Source organism: Triplophysa dalaica, chromosome 18 (genome assembly GCF_015846415.1).
Source record: "Triplophysa dalaica isolate WHDGS20190420 chromosome 18, ASM1584641v1, whole genome shotgun sequence".
Lineage (NCBI taxonomy): Eukaryota > Metazoa > Chordata > Actinopteri > Cypriniformes > Nemacheilidae > Triplophysa > Triplophysa dalaica.
In genome coordinates this window covers 21,417,898-21,441,273 of record NC_079559.1, presented here as the reverse complement: position 1 = coordinate 21,441,273, position 23,376 = coordinate 21,417,898, and the positions used below count along the sequence as shown (strand labels likewise).

General features: G+C 45.2%; 1 protein-coding gene across 1 annotated transcript in view; it reads left to right on the top strand.

The window, feature by feature from the left end:
* Window positions 1-23,376, top strand: part of cacna2d3a (calcium channel, voltage-dependent, alpha 2/delta subunit 3a) — a 97,464-nt gene that overhangs the window by 3,864 nt on the left and 70,224 nt on the right. The window contains 2 exon segments of the mRNA XM_056729754.1: window positions 12,827-12,943; window positions 13,816-13,875. Of these exon segments, the coding sequence (XP_056585732.1) occupies window positions 12,827-12,943; window positions 13,816-13,875 (177 nt within the window).

Sequence of the window (23,376 nt, the reverse complement as noted above, 5' to 3'; positions counted from 1 at the left end):
GGAGCAAAAAAACTTTAGGGATATTAATAAATGGCATGTTGTCAATCGTTTTCTACTTTGCAAATTAAAATCATTGTAAACAGAGCAGAACTGCACACAGCGGTGATGAGTTCCTGATTGGATCTGCTTTTTTAACAGTTTGAGTCAATGATTCATAATGACTAGAGATGTGCATCTCCTTGACTGAGGCCGATTGGATACGCATCTCGATGTAAAGGCAACAATAAGATACATACAAAAGACGTATGAGGCAGCTCCTGATGCGATCTAATACCATTCACCCCTACTACGATGCGCTCCAATTTCCAATCGATGCAACACAATGTGATTTAAAGCAATATGCTGGAGAAAAAAACAATTGAGCTCTCCCAAAAACAATAGAATATTTCATTAATTTAATGGTTGTAATGGGAATTATATTGGTTTAAATGGAAACTATAATGATGTCTACTCAACACAGTCTATTCATTTGTGTTCACTGACACACATTTTCCCCTTTTTTCATGTCACCCAGCACGACTTTCAATCTAATTTAAGTATTTTAATATGCAATATCTTTCATATGTGTAATGAATATGTGGAATTCATAGCTATTTATAAGGTGGCTCATTCGTGCAAATTTCTTGTTCCTACGATCTCATTGGTATGTTTTGACTTTTCCTCTGTGACATCAGGTTTAGGGGTGGGGTTAGGGGAGTCAATTATCATCGCTTTACCACCTCGTGAAACTCACGTTTTTAGCTAATTTAGCCTTCGCGGCTGTGGTCTTAGGGTTTGGGGTGAAGTAAGGTGTTGGTTAGACAAAATTCTTTTGATATCAGGTTCCGCAGTCTGTGTTTTGAAAGTCGTGCTCAGTGACATCAAAAAAATGTTGTGCTCACTAACACAACATTAAAATAGCAATATTCGTGTCCACGAATACAAATGAATAGATTCCAAATTTCGTGTCTATGCCACAAACTGCCTTTAGACTGGGTTGGTCTACTGGTGTGTGATGGATTCTATTGGTGGGATGTTCTCTGGCAGATGGGAACCAATAGAACCTCATTAAATCCTGTTGGAATAATACCCTAAACACCATACAAACTAGCAATTCTGTAATGGTTAACTGGTTAAAAAAATATTTATTCATTTGTTTACTTGTCGTCATGCTAGTGGCAGCAAAGGCGCTAGCAGCTACTGCTAAATGATACGTCTATGCTTCCTTCAAAATCTGATCTCAGGAGACAGGAGTTTAACAAACATTGTATTCGGATGTATTCATGACTTGATCCCAGCGATTGTCAGAAGAGAACATTACGTCTGCAGTGAAAAGTGACCTTTGGTCAGGGATGCATGCGTATATCCTCACACACAAGCTGCTGCTGCCTGCTTTTCAGATTCAGGTCCATCTGTGTATATCGGGGTATGTTGTGGGAATATTTCTCTTATGTACAGAAGTTTCGCATAGCAATTATCTTTTAATTATTGGTTTCTTGCTGAATACAAGAATGGGCTTATGAGATGCAAGGAGGAATTATGCAAAAAAGTGTTTGATTCTAAATGTTTCAGTCCACTTTCAGATTCTCTTGATGAGGTTTTATGCATATGGGCAAAAATGTGTTTCTCATATATTATTGAATGTTGAACTGAAAACACCAAACATAATACATGTTCAACTGTTTGTCTATGCACACATGAGTCATGGATGTCTGTGGTCCCACTGTATTTAAAGTGTCTGGTGTCACAAGGGTTGTATTTTAGAGATGTTGTGCCCAGTTAAAAATAGTTCAGCTAATGAAACGTACCCCTGTGCTCTGCTGTATCAGTATCCTCTATTATCAGTTCCCAATCTCACCCAGCCTGTATTCTCTGTCAAGAGCACAATACACAAATAACAATTACATTCAAGTGAACTCATTCAGTTTTCTGAGCTGAAACAGCTTCAATAAGAGGTCATTAACTGTAACAACCATGACATCATTCAGAAACCATTTAGCACCCAAAGTGACTTTGAAAAAAAAAACAAAAGCAAGCCACAGTTTCATAAGTCAACTTATGCTCCACAGAACCCAGACTAAAAACATGGAGGAAGAAGAGGAATATTAATATTTCAGTATTTAGTGTCATTTCAAAATGAGATTCAGAGTCCACCTCTGTTTCATTGATGCTTTTTTAGATCATGTTAGAACACTTTATCTCTTTATCACTGGATGACCATACAGTATACTGTCACGGACTCTAGGAAGGAGAACCCAAATGCAGGCAGCGGGTACAAAACACAATCAAAACATAAATACCCATGATGGGGCAAACGAGAACAGAACAGAGAACTTCAAAACAAAGGGGGTAAAAACAAGAGAGACAGGATCAACTTAACTAATCACTCTTCAAAAACTTGACAAAACTAGAGATTCGGGAACCAGGACATGATGTACAGTAAGAACATCTACAAAGGCGGGTGTGGGGAATCAAACACTGGCGAGAAGCTAAACGAGGAAACGAGTGGGGTCAAAACATGACAGGAGAGTACATGGCCATAATAGCAAACAATACCATGCGCTTCCACACAAAACATGTGGGACTGTCATGATCCAGCCACAAGGCTAGAAAAGCTTTACAAAGTGAGGCAGGATCATGACAGTATACAGTACCAGTATACAGATAGAAACATTCTTCTAACTACATTATAGGACTATGGACTACGAAACCATTTTTAAGCATTTTTATTCGGTCACAGATAGATAATATACCGTTTATAATCAAACATAATTCACCATATGTATGAAATGTTCTTAAAAACTTCTGCAAGAAATAAGCCAGCAAGAAAACCTCAGGTGGAACTCATTGGTGTGGAAAAAATCTTTCTGAGGTAGATTTAAAGGTCCAGTGTGTAATTTTTTGGAGGATCTTTTGACAGAAATGCAATATAGTATATATAACAATGTCTTCAGTAAAGAGCTTACACAAAGAAGCGTTATGTTTTTATTACCTTAGAATGAGATATTTCTATCTACACACAATGTGGGTCCCCTCGCATTGAATTCATGGTGTTGTTTCTACTGTGGACCCAGACAAACTGCTGATGAAATCTTAGTTCCCTTTCTGTCGGTCTCTCGACGTTGAATTTGCATGCCGGGCTCCGCCCCGGATATCCGGTATAAAAGTATGCCGGCGTGCAGCATTCATTTACCTTTTGTTCTTCAGAGCCTTCGCTCATGACTACGAACAGAACGAATTCAATGAATTCTTCTTCTTCTACATTGCCGGATCTACGACGTGTTGCAGCGGATCGTCCTTACCTGCAGCGACCTTCCCCTGGGCGTCTCGGCGATTCCGGAGGTGTTAGAGATTTTTTCTAAAAAAGTAATTTTCAGGACTGACTGAGCATTCTACAGCGCGGCATGTCCCGCTGTTCTCTTGGGTGCGGCACCCTCATCGAGAAGGGGGATGGACACGATTGCTGCGTTAGGCGTCTGGGCGTCCAGCACGCTGAAGCAGCGTTCGTTTACACATCTGCCCGCACTGCGGACAGTCATTCATTGTCATTCAGAAGTTGCGGTCACGGGAGGCTGTCTTCCTACGGGAACCAGCCACCATTTCGTCTGCTACCTGGGCTGTGACATCTGTGGCTACGGCCCTGATGACCACCCACGTAGGAGCGTTAGTGATATGGGGAACTCTGCGAACGTAAACCCGCCAGCTAAGTGCTCACGGGCCGATTGCACCCTGATCGCTCTTCTAAACGTTCCCCAACCGGCGGTGGCATACCGTCCGGATCCTCATGCACATACTCGGAAACAATGTGTGACGTAGATGAGATGCCGCTCGCAGCATCGGAGGGAGACTGGCACCCGACTCTGACGAATCCAAGCTCCACCCCCAGCGGTCGAGTTCAGGAGGAAGCAGAAGTGATGTCATCCATGCTAACCCGGGGATGCGTGGTTCCTGAGGTCGGAGTGCCATGTTTTTCCCGGAGGTGCATCAGGAGCTGTGTAATACTTGGAGCGCTCCACTCACGGACCGTTCCAGTGAAACCAGCTCCGGCTCCCTTACTTCCCTCGTTGGTGGGGCAGCCAAAGGCTACGTCGAGATCCCCCGGGTGGAACAGGCGCCTGCGGTGCACCTGTGCCGCGGGCGGCTACCTCTTTGGGGGAATCGGCCACGCCTACCGTCCAAAGCGTATAGGACTTCGGCATCACTGGTGTCGAAGCCTTACACTGCCGCGGGCCAGGCTGCCTCCTCTCTCTATGCCATGGCCATCCTGCAGGTCCGCCAGGCCAGGGCGTGGAGAGAGCTTCACGAGCGTAAGGCCGACCCTGGTATAATGCAGGATCTCCGTGCCGCCACTGACAGCGCTCTACGGGCGACTAAGGTGGCGGCGCGGGCCCTGGGTCGGACAATGTCCACGGTAGTGGTCCAGGAGAGACACCCCCGGCTATACCTTGTGCAGAAGAGTGACACCAAGGAAGTCCGCTTTCTTGATGCACTCATCTCGAAGGGTGGGTTATTGGTAACATAGTCGAGGACTGCGCTCAGCAGTTTTTGACGGTGAAGCAGACCGTGGCAATTAGCCAAATTATGGCTATCTTGGCACACTCGTGAGATCTGTTATGCACACAAAGGGACCTGGTGCTCCGGCAACTAGATCGATTGGGACTCCAGGTCCCCAGTATGCACCCAACCAGTGTTGAACTGTCTGAAATGAACATTTTAGGCAGACAGCTGTCCCCCTGAAATAATTCAGAGGCTCCTGGGACACATGGCGTCCTCGCGGGTTAATACCCCTCGGGTTGATGCACATGAGACCGCTCCAACACTGGTTTCAGAGTCGAGTTCCGAGGAGAGCGTGGCACACCGGCAGCAGGCGCATGGTGATGACGCCCTGCTTCCGACACACCATAACCCCAAGTCTTCCATGACTTTTTCAACGGACTCAGGTCCCTCTGGGCAGGTTATGAGACAGGTCGTGGTGACGACTGACGTCTCCCTGCAGGGGTGCGGTGCAGTGTGTAACGGGCACGCAGGAGGGGCGTTGGACGAACCCACGCCTGCGCTGGCATATCAATTGCCAAGAGTTGTGGGCTGTGCTACTTGCACTGAGCAGGCTACGGCCTCTCGTGCAAGACAAACATGTGCTGGTCCAAGGACAGCACTACAGCTATAGCGTACACAGATCGTCAGGGTGGCGTTCGCTCACAGCAGCTAACACAACTTGCTCGACGCCTCCTCCGGTGGAGTCAACAGGTGACCCGTTCCCTGCGGGCCACACACACCCCGGGACAGACGCTGTGCAAGGTCAGGGAGCAGGAGCACCAAGTGTTATTGGTTACACCACACCGGTCTAACCGCACATGGCTTCAGAGCTGATGCTCTGGACAGCGACTCCCCCTGAACCATTGCTCTGTCAGGGGAGGGACACGTTCTGGCATCCCAGATCAGACCTCTGGAACACCCATGTCTGGTCTCTAGATGGGACGAGAAGATCCTGAGATGGCTACTCCCTCTCTATGGCAGAGACCATCACCCAGGCTAGGGCCCCATCTACTAGGCGGTTACACGCCTCTAGAAGGCGCCTCTTCTCGTCCTGGTGTCTCTCTCAATGAGAAAGACCCACTGAGGTGCTAGATCAGGATTGTGTTTTCCTTCTTACGAGACTGGAGACTAACATCTCCCCTCCACACTGAATGTGTATGTAGTCGCTATTGCCACTCATCACGACTCAGTCGGTGGAAAGTTTCTAGGGCAACACGACCTGGTCACCAGGTTTCTAAGGGGCGCGAGAGGGCGGAATCCGCCTCATCTCCGCTCCATACCCTCTTGGGACCCTAACTGGTCCTGGGGAGCCTCAGTGCCCCCCAAGAGCCCCTCGGAGGTTCCGATCTTCCTAACAGTGTAAGACGGCCCTCCTGACGGCGCTCAATTCCTTCAAGAGGGTAGGGGACCACCGAGCATCCTCCGTGTCTCCGGATTGCCTTAAATTCGGCCCTGGAAACTCTCACGTTATCTTGAGACCCAGGCCCGGATGCGTGCCCAAGAGGTTCCCACTACTCCCTCCGGGGCCAAGTGGTGAACTTGCAGACGCTCCCCATAGGGGAGGAAGACCCAACCCGATCAGTGTTGTGTCCAGGACGTGCTGGACCGCACGCAGAGCTCTGAAGCTCTGACCAGCTCAGTGTCTGTTGGAGGACAGCAGAAGGGGAAGGCTGTCTCAAAACAGAGGCTGGCACACTGGGTCGTGAACGCCGTTACGACGGCATTCCGATCTCGGAATCTCGCATGCCCATTGGCAGAGAGGGCTCACTCCACATGTAGTTTTGCCACCTCCTGGGCACTGGCAGAAGCGCCTCTCTATCAGACATCTGTAGAGCTGCGGGTTGGGCTACGCCCAAACACCTTCGCAAGGGTTAACAACCTTCGCGTAAACCCGGTGTCAGCCCACGTCCTGCGTGGCGACATGTAGGACTGGCATCCGGGGGGGGCGTATGCCTGCGAAAGCACCTTTCCACCCTCTAACAGGTTGAGTAGCGGCGCCAATGTCAACCACGATTGTGAGGCTGCCTCCATTAGCGATACAGACCCCGACTCAAAGTGTTCCTTACCTCCCCCAGGGCTTCGGTCTTCCCTCCCTCCTTAAAGCCACCGCCCGGATGGCGCCGCTAACGTGAGGCAGCCTCCATCAGCTGCTCCAGCGGCCGCAATTCCCTCCCTCCTCGCTCTGCCTCAGGCCCGCCCTCAATTTTCATTGGCCTCAGCAGCCCCTATGCCGGTGCCCATCAATGCCCCCGTCCTGGAACCGCCTCCAGTGTCCAGCAACATCAGGACACAGATTCTAGCAGAAATTCAGGCAGCTGGCGCCGGATGCGGACCTCTATCCAACACCTGTACCTCCATATTCAGAATTGATCTTCATCTAAATCACCCTTTAAAAGCCATGCTGGACGTTTCACTCGACGCCATCATTCAAGCTGTCTCCCCCAGGACCATACAGCATTATCTCAAAGCCTGGAGAAACTTCAAAGTATTTCACCACATCTATAACCTCCCCTTCCCAGATTTCTCTCTCCTCTCCATCACATCATTTATCTCCTTCCTAAGTACCATCAAAAATCTCCAAGCAAGCTCAATCAAAGGATACTTGAGCGGAATCCAATTTTTCCATAAATTAATTTTCAATGCCCCTTCCCCAGTCATAGCCAGCTCTCAAGCTTCCATGCTCATAAAAGGCATCCAGAGAACCCGACCCGCTCTCCCAGATGCTAGACAACCCATCACTCTAGAAATTTTGAGCAAATGTATTACAACCCTTCGCAGAGGATACCACTCCAAACATACAGCACGCACGCTAGATGCCATGTTCATGTTCATGGCTTTCTTTGGATTTCTCAGATGTTCTGAAATCCCCACCACGGCAAATTACGATCCCACAATCCATCCCAACTTTTCAGATCTATCAGCGCTCGACTCATCAAGCAAAGCAAGAAAGATCGAGCCAGAAGAGGACATTTTATCTACATCTTCAATCTTCAAACTCCACTCCAGCCATACCAAACCCTCGTAGCCTACCTCTGTTTTAGAAGATCTCAAGTCAAATCACCATCCGAACCGCTCTTTGTAGACGATTCAAACCTACCCGCCACATGCTTCTGGTTCCCAAAACACCTGAAGTCAGTTTTGCTCCACTCCGGCATCCCAGCAGATCATTTCTCCAGTCATTCCTTCCGCATTGGCGCAGCTACTACAGCCGCACAAAAGGGCCTTTCACAACGTCAGATTCAAGCGCTCGGACGCTGGTCATCTGAAGCATTCAAGACTTACATCAGGTCTGACCGTGCCCTCATCAGAGAAGCCCACCGGTCACTCATCACCAGACTCATTTAAATATCAACTAAGAAATCCCCAGCCACCCTCAGTTCGGCCAGAGCCCTGTTTCCCCCCAACGATCCAACGCAGCAAATGCATTTCATCAGAAGCCTCAGGGGCCAATGCTTTCTAATACTCTCCCGCAGCCAACTCATGCTCTGCCGCCGCAGACACCAATTCTACAGAAGCCAGTATCGCCGCAGCGACCGCCCCCTCAGGGGCACGTGCTTCCTCCTGTGCCCTGCCGCAGCAGTCACAACCACTTTCCAATCCCTCCCAGTCACCTTCCCGAAGCCAGTATCGCCGCAGCGACCGCCCTCGCAGGGGCCCGTGCTTCTTCCTCGTGCTCTGCCGCAGCAGTCACAACCTCTATCCAATTCCTCCCAGCCACCTTCCCGAAGCCAGTATCGCCGCAGCGACCACCCCCGCAGAGGCCCGTGCTTCTTCCTCGTGCTCTGCCGCAGCAGTCACAACCTCTATCCAATTCCTCCCAGCCACCTTCCCGAAGCCAGTATCGCCGCAGCGACCGCCCCCGCAGAGGCCCGTGCTTCTTCCTCGTGCTCTGCCGCAGCAGTCACAATCTCTATCCAATTCCTCCCAGCCACCTTCCTGAAGCCAGTATCGCCGCAGTGACCGCCCCCGCAGAGGCCCGTGCTTCTTCCTCGTGCTCTGCCGCAGCAGTCACAACCACTATCCAATTCTTCCAAGTCACCTTCCCGAAGCCAGTATCGCCGCAGCGACCGCCCTCGCAGGGGCCCGTGCTTCTTCCTCGTGCTCTGCCGCAGCAGTCACAACCTCTATCCAATTCCTCCCAGCCACCTTCCCGAAGCCAGTATCGCCGCAGCGACCGCCCCCGCAGAGGCCCGTGCTTCTTCCTCGTGCTCTGCCGCAGCAGTCACAACCTCTATCCAATTCCTCCCAGCCACCTTCCCGAAGCCAGTATCGCCGCAGCGACCACCCCCGCAGAGGCCCGTGCTTCTTCCTCGTGCTCTGCCGCAGCAGTCACAACCTCTATCCAATTCCTCCCAGCCACCTTCCCGAAGCCAGTATCGCCGCAGCGACCGCCCCCGCAGAGGCCCGTGCTTCTTCCTCGTGCTCTGCCACAGCAGTCACAATCTCTATCCAATTCCTCCCAGCCACCTTCCTGAAGCCAGTATCGCCGCAGTGACCGCCCCCGCAGAGGCCCGTGCTTCTTCCTCGTGCTCTGCCGCAGCAGTCACAACCACTATCCAATTCTTCCAAGTCACCTTCCCGAAGCCAGTATCGCCGCAGCGACCGCCCCCGCAGAGGCCCGTGCTTCCTCCTGTGCCCTGCCGCAGCAGTCACAACCACTTTCCAATCCCTCCCAGTCACCTTCCCGAAGCCAGTATCGCCGCAGCGACCGCCCTCGCAGGGGCCCGTGCTTCTTCCTCGTGCTCTGCCGCAGCAGTCACAACCACTTTCCAATCCCTCCCAGTCACCTTCCCGAAGCCAGTATCGCCGCAGCGACCGCCCTCGCAGGGGCCCGTGCTTCTTCCTCGTGCTCTGCCGCAGCAGTCACAACCTCTATCCAATTCCTCCCAGCCACCTTCCCGAAGCCAGTATCGCCGCAGCGACCGCCCCCGCAGAGGCCCGTGCTTCTTCCTCGTGCTCTGCCGCAGCAGTCACAACCTCTATCCAATTCCTCCCAGCCACCTTCCCGAAGCCAGTATCGCCGCAGCGACCGCCCCCGCAGAGGCCCGTGCTTCTTCCTCGTGCTCTGCCGCAGCAGTCACAACCACTATCCAATTCTTCCAAGTCACCTTCCCGAAGCCAGTATCGCCGCAGCGACCGCCCCCGCAGAGGCCCGTGCTTCCTCCTGTGCTCTGCCGCAGTCGTCACAACCACTATCCAATTCCTCCAAGTCACATTTCCGAAGCCAGTATCTCAGTAGCGACCGCCCCCACAGGGGCCCGTGCTTCTTCCTCGTGCTCCGCCGCAGCAGTCACACCACGCAGCGTCTAGCCTCGCCTTTGGGGGGTATGCGCTGTCCGTCTGCTGTTTAATTCTACGCCCTTGGGGGGTTTACTCTGGGTTCGGGCCGTTTCCGAGCTTGGGACACTCACCCTAGCGGGGGGAGTGTTCCGGGTTCGGAAGGAACCGGCGAGCTCGGAGCCCGCTCCCGAGACAGCACGCCAAACACGCATACCTTTTACACTTCTGCTAACCTTTATTATCTGCATAGGTGAACTCGTGAATTGGTATGAAATATGAATGCAATGAATAATCAAAAGTATCATGATTTACCGATGGCCTAAGGGCTTTGGATTGAGTGTCAGGACAGCTGTTACTGTCAAGCAGATGTTTGATGGCATATAACATGAACACTTTGAGTGTTGGCTAATGGTTGTTAAATAGTGTCATGATTCCACTATCATGTCATGTTTATTTGTGTTATTTAGGTGGAGTCATGGCATAACCTATGGTTTTATGTGAGATTGAATGATTCTTTCTCGTGTCTCGTCATTGTTCCCTACATCCCGTTCCTCGTCAGCCTCTCCTTAGTGCTAATCCCCAGCACCTGTTTCTCGTTAACGATCCTTTGTCTGTCTCCCCTATGAAGAGTCCTCATGTTTCCTTTCTCCTGTGCTCGTGCATTGTATGCTGTACATGTTCATGTCCTTGTACCTGTTGATACCTCGTTCCTTGTATGAAGTTGTTCGCTGTTGTTGCTGTTGGTTCTAAGTAAGTCTAGTTTAGTCAGTGTAAGTGTGTTGTTAGTCCAGTGTTTGTTTTATAGTTTAGTTAGTCAGTGTTTGTTGTTAAAGTATATATATTCCTGTCTTGTTTTACCCCCTCGTGGGTTTTGTTTTGCGTGTTTGTTTAGTCTTGTTTATTGTTAAATAAATCTTTGTTACCACCTTTACCGTCTGTGTCTGCCTGCAATTGGGTTCCCACGCCATGTCTTGCCACGCAAATCATGACAAATAGTTGCTGCAGGCCTTTCAAAATCAACCAATCAGGCGTGAGAAGTTGTAGAGTAAACATTTCTTTTTTATTTGTTTAGAGTTAACGTAACAAATGATTTGGATGATAAGCACTTCATTATGAAACTCTAGCAAATCCGAGACATGTTTTACAAATCCACATTTCTCAACAGGCTGAAAACTGAGTCCACATCTGAAAGATGCTGTTAAGGATGAATAAATGTTTTACTAAAGTGTTTACAATGATGTCAATCTCTCAGCCAAGTAGTGACCCTGCACAGGTGAAGCGCTTAGCAATGTAGCACTATTCTTTTATGACTGGATATAGACAGTATTGCAATGATTTTTAATGCTTTTAACGTGATCTATCTATCTATCTATCTATCTATCTATCTATCTATCTATAAATGAAGAGTTTGGTTCCAAAATGAGTTAAAAAATAAAGAAAATCATGTTATTTATGATATTGTGTTTTAAAAATTTTGCTGTATTTTTTAGTTATTATGGATATAATAAACCAACTGCAGTTTGACTGATATTAATTGGAATGCACAATAAAAAACATGTTTTTTAAAAAAATTTTAAAGTTATGTCATTGTGGAAGCAAACTCTTCATTTATTTTTTTACCTAAAATCAGTGTTGAAAACTCTGCTTCCCTCCCCTTGATTCACAACAGGATGATTTTGATAATGATTAATTATAAGTGAAGCTGTTTGATTTGTTGGGAAACACAATTTACACAGTTTAACATCATTTGACTTCAGTCCATGTAAAGATAAGTACAGTGGTATCCAAAAGTTTACACACCCCTTGCAGAATGAGGAAAAAGCTGAAACTTTTGGAAAATAAGAGGATTTTTGAAAATGAAGCTTTATTTTTAATTTAGTTCTGCCCTGAGCAAGTTATTTCACTAAAGAAATGTTAACATAAAGTTCACACTAAAGAATAATAACAGAATTTCTCAAAATACCCCAGTGCAAAAGTTTACATGACTGTCCACTGATCTTCAAAACAATCACCCAGGTCCTCCACAATCTTTGCTTTCTCAGCATTTCTGTATATTTGACTCATGTCCAGCAGTAACTGTATGATGTAGAGATTCATCTGTTTACATTGAGGACCATCAAGAGACTCAAACACAACTATTACAATAGATAGAAACATTCAGTGCTGCTCATGAAGTCAACACCATTCAAACCTCTGAAATGGTAAACATAAAAACTGTCATTGATTCTTTAGGTAACTTCACACAGTATTAAGAATCAAGGGCATCTAAACATTTGCACTGGGCTATTTTTTGTAATTCTGTTATTATTCTTTAGTGTGAACTTTATGTTAACATTTCTTTAGTGAAATAATTTGCTCAGGGCAGGACTAAATTAAAATTAAACATTCATTTTCCAACATCCTCTTATTTTTCCAAAAGTTTTCAGCTTTTCCGGATTCTGCAAGGCGTGTGTAAACTTTTGCATACCACTGTATGTAAATGTAAATAACCTGCAATTTATCTTCAAAACAGATGGCGAGATTCACTATGCATTATGTGCAAAAATAAAATTACAAATAAGTGCATGCATTCACAGTATTGCACTCGCAGCTGTGAAAAAAGAAAAGACTAATGTTGCAAACACTGATTCAATCAGAATATCCTGATGATCAAGTGTGTATTATTTTATCAACACACTGTGTGTTTATTGTAGTGTGTATTCTCTCTACTGCCTCTGTTACTGCTGGAGGATTTATATCTAACACTCTTAAATCATCAAGACCTGAGAAACACCGTAGAGCCTCACACTTATTCTTAAGTCTAATGATGTTATTTTTGTAAATAAATTCAATTCTTTAAGGGATAGTTCATCCAAAAATGAAAAATATGTCATCATTACTCACCCTCTTTGGAGTTAATAACAGAGATCTGACTCACAGGGTGTTTGCACATTTCACAATTTCATCGCAACACTGATGTCTGTATTTTCATCACAGTAAATAAAGTGACAGAGAAGCATTGTCATTGTCTGATTATTTTTTAATTCTGCAGAAGTATAAAGAGTTTGAGAAGTCAGTGAGGGTGGAAGAGATTGATGGACTGAAGCTTGTGAAGAGACTCGCTGAGGACATGGAGGACATGTTCAACAAAAAGTCCCAAGCCATTCAGGTAACTGTCTTATTTCCTACTATTCAATTCATGACGCGATCACTTCAAGAAGGAAATATTTCCTGCGATCACACCAGCCTCACTCATCTCCAAACAAATGAGCACACAGAATAAAACTGAACTCAGCCTCGCCACACCATCCATGTGTGACGACAAACACAAAAAGAACACAAAGATCTCTTATTTTATGTTCTGACAGATAAACCGTGTTAGACTGTATTCTTTACTAGATTGTTTTGGGATGTGATCACTTTATGTCAAACTAAAGTTATATAGTTAGATCACCGTCAGACTAGCTGCTGAATTGTGTCTTCAGACCTCAGCATGGCCTGCGACATGTTTACTTCATTAAAATACTTCATGCAAAGAAATCCCAATGTATTTACCTAGACTTAAGTCTTTGCAACTAGTTTTGCTTATCGTTTTAATTCTGGCTTTTCACTTTAATCTCCCATGTGTCCTCTTTTGAATAATGGCGGTGTTGTTGTGCCCAACGTACAAAGAAGTCATGAACTGCGACCTAATAAGGATTTGAGGATTAGCAGATTTTCGTAATTTTCTTTTCAATGCGTCAATAGTCATAAAGAACATTTAATTAAAAATTAAAATACGTGTGACAGATGGAATAGCACACACTGAAAACACCTCTGAATGATGACGCAATGAAGCATTACATTGGAGTTTTAAATCGATTCAATTAAACTTTAATGGAGATGAATTGAACGTGCCACCTCGAATGTTTTAATAAACCGAAGAGCAAACTTTCCTTCTGTGTTCAGACGACGAGTGATAAATCATTGCCCGCTTTCCTTTCCAAAGCATCAGATGTCAAGTAAATCCTTAAAAAGCTCTCTGTCTGTTTCTGTCATCAGCGGCTGGTGGAGGCAGCGGAGGAGGCTCACCTGAATCATGAAGAGGATCCTGAGCTACAGGTGAGAAGCAACATCAGTTACCGTAGTAACCACATCTGGTCACAAGGGCAACAGTGATTTCATCGATGATGATCAGTAACATCTAGCGGGGGACCCAGAAACCTTAGCGACGCCACTGCTCATATTATACAGATGACAGATTTAAATTGTTAAAGTGTATGAGTTTACTCATCTGAGCTCTGAAGATCCTGCAGGGGATTGTAGTGTGAAGGAAATATTGTGAGTTAGCTCTGAACGTGTCTTCAGAAGTCAGTTTTTCTGTGGAGATGATACGGTGAAGTCAAACATTTAGAAGGAAATAAGGAGTGCAGTCCTCAGGGAGGGTGTGCTCGCTCTCCTGCTTTCCGGCTGTTTGTTGGGTTTTGGCTCACAGAAGAGAGAAAGAGAGAGAGAGAGACTCGGCGTGTTCTTATCTGCTCATAACAGAGCTCTTCCTCGCCTTCATAATCTGTTCCGGCTCTTTCTCTGCGCCTGCCGCTGTCGCTCTCGCCAATCCGGATGGGAATAAGCGTGCAGAAAAATGACATGCAGCGGATCGTAGCCGCTTGATTTCACACTCACAAATGTACGGAAACTAGAAGTTAAGCAGAAGCATCTCAGAGAGGACAGGACGGGATTTGAAGAAATGAATTTAGAGTTTATTCCAGACTCTATTTACTAAAATTGTTTGCTCATTTCACAGAGAAACCCTCAAACCTCCTTTATTATTTACAAAGTGTCAAGTCAAATAAAGGTCTGTTAGGGCTATGCTATGCACTCTTGGACTGATCTTCACGTGGTCCTATAGGGCGTTTATACTCGTGTACAGATTAAAACCGTACATTCAACCCTTTTGATATTGCCATCAAGCGTGATCCGGACAGTGGAAACATAATACACAGACTGACTGTCCACTAAACCTCTACATGTTTTTCTTTTCAGATGGACAGAGTTTGTAACATTAAATGTGAGATATCACAGAGAAACATGTGAAATGCTGTCTACAGAGATCAACATATCTCGTCCTTCATTTAGAAAAAATACAAAACTAGTTCTTGTTTCACCCATAAATATAAACTTTGGAGAAGTCCTGATGGGGGTTTTCTCTTTAACTGACGAGTTACAGATGAATTCTGTGTTTCCAGACAGTGAACGTGATTTTCACGACTGTGCCGTGAGGTAGAGAGGATTGTGGGTCAGATTTGTCTTATTTCTGACGGCAGGTACAGATCACAGTCAGTAAGTGTATGTTAACATCTGTTAGTTCAGTGTAGTCTCTGTTTTGTGAAGTCATCTGGGCCCAGTCGCATAAACATAGTCACTAAATTAAAACAGCGTCTCAAAGACTAATCACTCTGACTAGCAATAAGTGAGAAGTAATCAGTCTTACTTTCAGATTTCAGTGAGACCAGTCTAGCTTCATATGTAACTGATTTGAAGAAGTGAGGACCAGTCTTGAAGAAAACAATTGAGATGATGTACAGTCAGGTCCATAAATATTGGGACATCGACACAATTCTAACATTTTAGGCTCTATACACCACCACAATGGATTTTAAATGAAACGAACAAGGTGTGCTTTAACTGCAGACTGTCAGCTTTAATTTGAGGGTATTTACATCCAAATCAGGTGAATGGTGTGGGAATTACAACAGTTTGCATATGTAATGGGGTAAAAGATATAGGGACTACAAATGAGATGAACTACAAATCCCACAGGTCAGATTATTATAAAAGTCCAATTTTAGGGACTTCCTCTTTGAAGCACCATGTGGTGTGGGTACTTAAGGCTGTGTAAGAGCTGATGATAAAATCATCGATTAACAGAACTGAATTGGTGAGTGCCCCATCAGAAAATGTTGTTTGTTGCTTCAAAGAATAAAGCAGACCTATTTTAGAGCATCAATGGTAATTTTAGTCCAATCCTTTTTGCTATTGCGAGTTTGCTTGGTTTTTATATTTATATCTGCCTCTTGTTTTAGTGCCTGTTTGGATCAGCATACTTTGGGTGCCTCAGAGATTTAAGCATGTAAATGCAGGTATTAATCCGTACTAAATTCGTGGATTAAGTTTAAACGTTTGATAGTTTAATTTGTTTTATACTTGATTGTAAATGCTTTTAATTATAGTAACTTTTTATATGGCAATTATACATTGTGTTTCTTCTTTTGCAGAGAATGCATGATTGCCGTTTACTTTTCTTGTTTTCTTTACCAGAGATTATGATGGCTTAATGGGTATCTTGGTATGATCCAAATGTTAAACCGGGTCCTTTATGGCAACGTGATTTGAGTTATTTTTGGATCTTTACTTTCTTACTTTGTTTGTTTTGTTTTGTTTGTTTGTTTTCTATCCATTGTGGACCCACGAACTGTGGGGTTCTCGCTTGTGTATGCCATGTGAATTACTCCGCCAAGGTGAACGTATATAGGTGTTGTGATTTTGATTTTGGGTGATTACCGTTGTCTGGAATTTGAAGTGAACCTTTGCTTTCTCTTGTGATGTAGTGTGAGTGTGCACTTATTGGTGGAGTATTCTCTATGTGATATAACTGGTGGGCCCCATGCTCTGTAGGTGTTCAAAAGTGTCTTGTCGTTTTTGTTTAACTCAGTTTCTTTGCCCATTACATTTATCCTTGAGTTATTCTTATTATTGTTGAATAAATACATTTGTGCAGAGAAACAGACTGTGGATTGTGCTTTGTTGAGTACTCCTCATCCCTAATTAGATGTTGGGGTTACACATATGTGCCTCCCACTTGTTAATGGACCAAAAGTAATGGGACAGAATAATAATCATAAATTAAACTTTCACTTTTTAATACTTGGTTGCAAATCCTTTGCAGTCAATTACAGTCTGAAGTCTGGAACACATAGACATCACCAGACGCTGGTTTCATCCCTGGTGATGCTCTGCCAGGCCTCTACTGCAACCGTCTTCAGTTCCTGCTTGTTCTTGGGGCATTTTCACTTCAGTTTTGTCTTCAGCAAGTGCAATGCATGCTCAATCGGATTCAGGTCAGGTTATTGACTTGGCCATTGCATAACAGTCCACTTCTTTCCCTTCAAAAACTCTTTGGTTGCTTTTGCAGTATGCTTTGGGTTATTGTCCATCTGCACTGTGAAGCGCCGTCCAATGAGTTCTGAAGCATTTGGCTGAATATGAGCAGATAATATTGGCAGAAACACTTCAGAATTCATCCTGCTGCTTTTGTCAGCAGTCACATCATCAATAAATACAAGAGAACCAGTTCCTCTGGCAGCCAAACATGCCCACGCCATGACACTACCACCACCATGCTTCACTGATGAGGTGGTATGCTTAGGATCATGAGCAGTTTCTTTCCTTCTTCATACTCTTCTCTTCCCATCACTCTGGTACAAGTTGATCTTGGTCTCATCTGTCCATAGGATGTTGTTCCAGAACTGTGAAGGCTTTTTTAGATGTCGCTAGGCAAACTCTAATCCGGCCTTCCTGTTTTTGAGGCTCACCAATGGTTTACATCTTGTGGTGAACCCTCTGTATTCACTCTGGTGAAGTCTTCTCTTGATTGTTGACTTTGACACACATACACCTTCCTCCTGGAGAGTGTTCTTGATCTGCCCAACTGTTGTGAAGTTCGTCTTCTTCACCAGGGAAAGAATTCTTCAGTCATCCACCACAGTTGTTTTCTGTGGTCTTCGGGGTCTTTTGGTGTTGCAGAGCTCATCGGTGCGTTCCTTCTTTTTAAGAATGTTCCAAACAGTTGTTTTGGCCACGCCTAATGTTTTTTCTATCTCTCTGATGGGTTTGTTTTGTTTTTTCAGCCTAATGACTTCATTGATAGTGACAGCTCTTTGGATCTCATCTTGACAGTTGACAGCAACAGATTCCAAATGCAAATAGCACACTTGAAATGATCTCAGGACCTTTTATCTGCTCATTGTAATTGGGATAGTAAGGGAATAACACACACCTGGCCATGGAACAGCTGAGAAGCCGGCTTTGCAAATGATAATTCCATTATAATAATAACATCATTATAAGCATGGACTCCAGAACCATTGTATGTCAGTGGGACCAATGATACTGGAGACATCTCTCATTTAGCGCATACAATATGTGGTTCACTTTTCAGAGCGCTGTTAGTCAAATCCATTCCACTGGAGGAATCCCTAAATTATTCAATTCCATCTGTATAAATTAAACTCCTTTCCGTTTCCACACAGCGAGGTAAATAAAGTATTGTTGTACATTGTAGAGTGTAAATATTTATATTTAATAAAATTATTAAATGGATGCCTACAAATTGGGACATCTTTGGGGGAGTCGTGGCCTAATGTTTAGAGAGTCGGACTCGCAAAATACGCAATTTACATGGCTTTATAAACTGTTGATATATTTTGTTCGGCTGGGATTCGTAGGTTGTGGGGTTTAGTGTTTTGATGGCTCTACACAGTGTTTAACAGCTCACACATTAAAAGTCTCTTTAGTTTCTTCCTGCTTGTGCTTTCTGATGAAATTATGTTGTTGTGTTTCTGTCCTGTAGGGCAGTGCTCTTTCTGTCTTGTAATGCTTTGATATTGTAGTTTTATGTTTTTGTCTTCAAAGCTGGTTTGTGTTTCTGCAGTAACATCTTATGTTCCTCTGTCGCTGTCCTGAAGCAAAGGAATATTTTACCATATTTTACCATTTTATGGAATCATTTCAAACGAAGCATCGATTTCAACACATTTGAACATTTGTGTTTTTGATGTTTTCTAATTTCAACTGTTGATTCACTTGATTGTCTTTTATTTTCATGTGGCCGCCATTTACCAGTGCTATATAATACAGCATTATGAACTACTTACCTTCCCCTACATTGATAAATGTACTCTTTCTATATACCTTTGAATAGTAATGTGTTCTTCTTAGGAAAAGTATTAATGTTATAAGTTATTGACTTACTGGATTCAAGTGTCTTTAATGTTAATTTCTGATTTCCTCATTTCTGAAATTCTTCAGTTCGCTTGTTACTTTCCTCAGAATATTTGTTAGACTGCATTAATACTTAGAGTTTTCCACTGCGTCAATGCCTCTCTAAACCTCATTAAATTGTTTTGGATTAAGATCTCTCTTTATCTTTTTCTTTAAACAGAAAGTAATAAATAATATGAGACCACTTCCCGTATTTGAACTTAACACACTGTGGGCCCTATCTTGCACCCAGCGCAATTGACTTTGTACACCGACGCATGTGTCATTCCTATTTTGCACCCGCGCAAAGCGTGCTTTTCCCTCCACAGAATCACATCGCTAAACTAGTGAATGAACTTGCGCTCCCTGGGCGGTTCAGCGCAAAAAAGGAGGCGTGTTCCGGCGCAAACAATCCCTGGTGCTATTTTGCTGTTCCATTAAACAATTGCGCCACTGACCAGAAAAAACCTAGTCTAAAGTCAGTGGCGCGTGGCGCGTTGTTCATTATGCTATTTTAAAGGCTCAACTTGTTTTTTGTATAATAAATATCCGTTTAACCCCTTCACGTCTGTCCTGTGCCTGCAATTGGGTTCTCCTACCATGTCTTACCTGAAAGCCCATGACAAAAAACCGCCATACGTGACAACCAAGAATACTGCTTAACTATTGACGGATACTCCATAAAATCCTCGTCGTTAGCTAAGAATCTTGGCGTTGTATTCGATAGTAATCTGTCATTTGAGAGCCACCTGTAAAATTGCATTTTTCCATTTTAAGAATATATCTAAAGTACGTCATATGCAGTCACTGTCAGATGCAGAGAAATTAATTCATGCATTCGTGATATCAAGACTAGATTACTGTAATGCACTTCTAGGTGGTTGCCCTGCAGGCCTATTACAAAAACTGTAACTGGTTCAAAATGCGGCAGCACTAGTTCTTACACGTACAAAAAAGTATGAGCATATAACCCCGGTTCTGTCAACCTTGCACTGGTTACCTATAAAGCATCGCATTAACTTTAAGATCCTGCTTATTACCTATAAAGCCCTACATGGTCTAGTGCCGCAGTATTTGAATGAACTTCTATTGTATTATAGACCTCCACGTACATTACGCTCTCAGGCGTCCTGTCAGTTGGTAATACCTAGAATTTCAAAATCAAGTGCAGGTGGTAGATCCTTTTCTTATCTAGCGCCTAAACTTTGGAATATTCTTCCCTGCACTGTCCGGGAGGCAGACACACTCTGTCAGTTTAAATCTAGACTAAAGACTCATCTTTTTAATCTTGCATACACTACACTTCCATAATATTAATCCTCAGAGGATTTAGGCTGCATTAGTTAGATCAACCGGAACCAGGAACACATCCAACAACAAATGATGTACTTGTTCCATCAAAGAGTGCAGAACAGTACTCTACTCTCAGCCAGTCTTGGCTTTTTTGTTCCAAGGTTACCGCAGGATGCAGTTCATGCCCAGACTTGATGGCAGACATGAGAATGGGAAGCGGTGACCTGACAAGAGCTGAGATGATAGAGCTGGATAAAGGACGCGGCAACTTGACACGATTTTTCTACAACACTTCAAATGCTATTAGATTGTTAATGATAATCTTAAATCTATAATTTACCTTATTAGTAAATTTATGTATTTTATATTTAGCCTTGTTGTGCAAGCACTGTTGAGCTTGTGCAGAGGCAGCAGCTTTTGCCAGAGAGGAACTGGAATCCCCTGGTTGGGCCTGGGTTCTTCTGAGGGTTTTTTTCTCGATTGGAGTTTTGGGTTCCTCGCCATCATTTGCATATTGTTTTGCACTGTTTGCCTGGCCGGGGGGGCTGCTTTAGAATTTAGACATAATTAATATTGCAAATATAAGAATTTACTGTATAGTCCATTTAATATTTGACCTGTGGTTCTCTCCCCTTTATTTCAAATGTGTGCTTTCACTGTGCGAGTGTGTGTGTGTGTGTGTGTGTGTGTCTATGTCAATGTGTGTAAGAATGTATGCATATTGTGTGTGTGGAGCATTTGTATGTCTGTCTTTTGTGTTTTCACCTTTTTCTTGTTTTTACAGGTATATGACTTTAGTTGTTTTTCTTGTATTCAATGTGTCTCATGTACAGCTGCTTTGTAACAAAGAAAATTGTAAAAAGCGCTATATAAATAAAGTTGAGTTTAGTGAAAGCGGCAATGGTGGTGTTGTGGGAGGCGAACAGGTTTACCTGGGCCTACCCGAACAGCATCCAAATTAGCTGGACTGCGCGGGGGTCGAGTCGCCCCTCTCCGCGAGGCATATACTGACGAGAAAGCGGGTCGGCTGTCTGGTTCAGTTTACCCGGGATGTGTGTGGCCCGCAGGGATCGGGTCACCTGTTGACTCCACCGGAGGAGGCTTTGAGCAAGTCGTGTAAGCTGCCGTGAGCGTACGTCACCCTGACGATTTGATGTACGCCACAGCTGCAGTGCTGTCCTCGGACCAGCACGTGCTTGTCCTGCACGAGAGGCCGCAGCCTGCTCGGTGCAAGTAAGACAGCCCACAACTCTTGACAATTGATATGCCAGCGCAGGCGGGGGTTCGTCCAACGCCACGCGAATGCGTGCTCGTTACACACTGCACCGCACCCCTACAGGGAGGCATCCGTCGTCACCACGACTTGCCTCGTAACCTGCCCAGAGGGACCTTAGTTTGTCGAAAGGTCATGGAAGACCAGGGGGTTATGGTGCGTCTGCAGCAGGGCGTCATCAGCAGGAACTGTCCCATACCGACCGGTCAGAGGTGGATCTGTGAGGGCCTGCTGTATTTCTCCCGGGGTCTTCCCGTCAGGGTCACTTCGTCCTGGAAGGTTGCTGACGGGGTGAAAAGGTTTCCCTTTCAACTTCCTCTTCTGGGGTGTAGCCTGGGGGTGCACAGGAACCGGAGTGGATGTCGAAGGGGCCCTGGGCTGCTGGGAAGCAGACGTTGCGCGAGAACTCTGAGGCCTGTGGGCGGCCGAGTCGAGGCGCGGTAGGATATGGCTTATAGCCTCCGTCTGCTGTGCGAAGTTCTCGACGGTGTCACCAAACAGCCCACCCTGCGAGATGGGTGCATCGAGAAAGCGAACTTTCTCGGTGTCACTCATCTTCGCAAGGTTGAGCTAGAGGTGTCTCTCCTGGACCACCAGTGTGGACATCGTCTGACCCAGGGCCCATGCCGTCATCTTGGACGCCCGTAGAGCAAGGTCAATGGCGGCACAGAGATCCTGCATTATACCTGGGTCTGCCTTACCCTCGTGGAGCTCTCTCAACGCCTTGGCCTGGTGGACCTGCAGGATGGCCATGGCGTGGAGAGAGGAGGCAGCCTGGCCCACAGCACAGCACCCAGACGCCTAACAGAGCGATCGTGTCCATCCCCCTCCTCGGTGAGGGTGCCGCACCCAAGAGAACAGCGGGACATGCTGCGCTGGACAATGCTCAGTCAGTCCTGAAAAGGACTTTTTGAGAAAAAATCTCTTAACACCTCCGGAACCGGCGAGACGCCCAGGGGAAGGTCGCTGCAGGTAGGGAGGATTCGCTTTAACACGTCCTAGATCCGGCAATGTAGAAGAAGAATTCATTGAATTCGTTCTGTTCGTAGTCATGAGCGAAGGCTCTGAAGAACAAAAGGTAAATGAATGCTGCACGCCGGCTTCCCTTTATACCGGATATCCGGGGGCGGAGCCCGGCATGCAAATTTCATTCGCCAAATTTCATTGGCCTTTTCTATAGTAGTCAGAGTTGATTGGTTCTCAAGGGCGAACCCCATCTGTCGTTCTCGACACAACACTGAGAGACCGACAGAAAGGGAACCATAAACACAATATAAACAATATGCTCTGCGCAGCGGGATGAGGCCTGGCATTATTTGTGGAACATAAAGGTTCTTCGGATGTTAAAGGTTTCTTATGGAACCATGTAGACAAAAAAGGTTATCTTTTTATGGCATTTTGATGCACCTCTATTTTTAAGAGTGTTGGACCGCTATTATGTCGACGACACTCAGATTCTTCTCTTTTCATCCATGTGACACACATGAGTTTGGACACGACATCAGACGCTACACATGTAACACCGTTAACTGCCAGCTGACTTTCTCTGAGTTCATCACAGACATCATGTCCACTCACATGAAAAGATATCAGAAAGATCAGGCCTTGTTTCACTGTCTACAGATCTGCTGAAGAGTGTTTCCTGAGCACATCATGTCCACCGGGCCACAGTCACCTGAGCATCCTCAGATCCTTTACACAACATTACACTTCACTTTGTATCGATGAACACAAGCTGATTTATTTCAGCGTATTCATGGCTATTACTTACATAGAAATGAAGCGGTTCAGTTTAGTTGTGGGTCTCCGTCCACAGATGCTTTTAAAACGCCTACAGAGAGGAATCTCACAGAGGACGACGCAGATCTAAATATAATACAGATGAATGATTTATTAACAGCACAGATCTAAAAATATAAAGCCACATTAACAGTGTCGTCTGTGTCAATGCTGAAGTGTGTATAATGCATTTTTTAAATCCCTGTGGTTGTGTGTTTGTGTTTGTGCATACAGTAAAT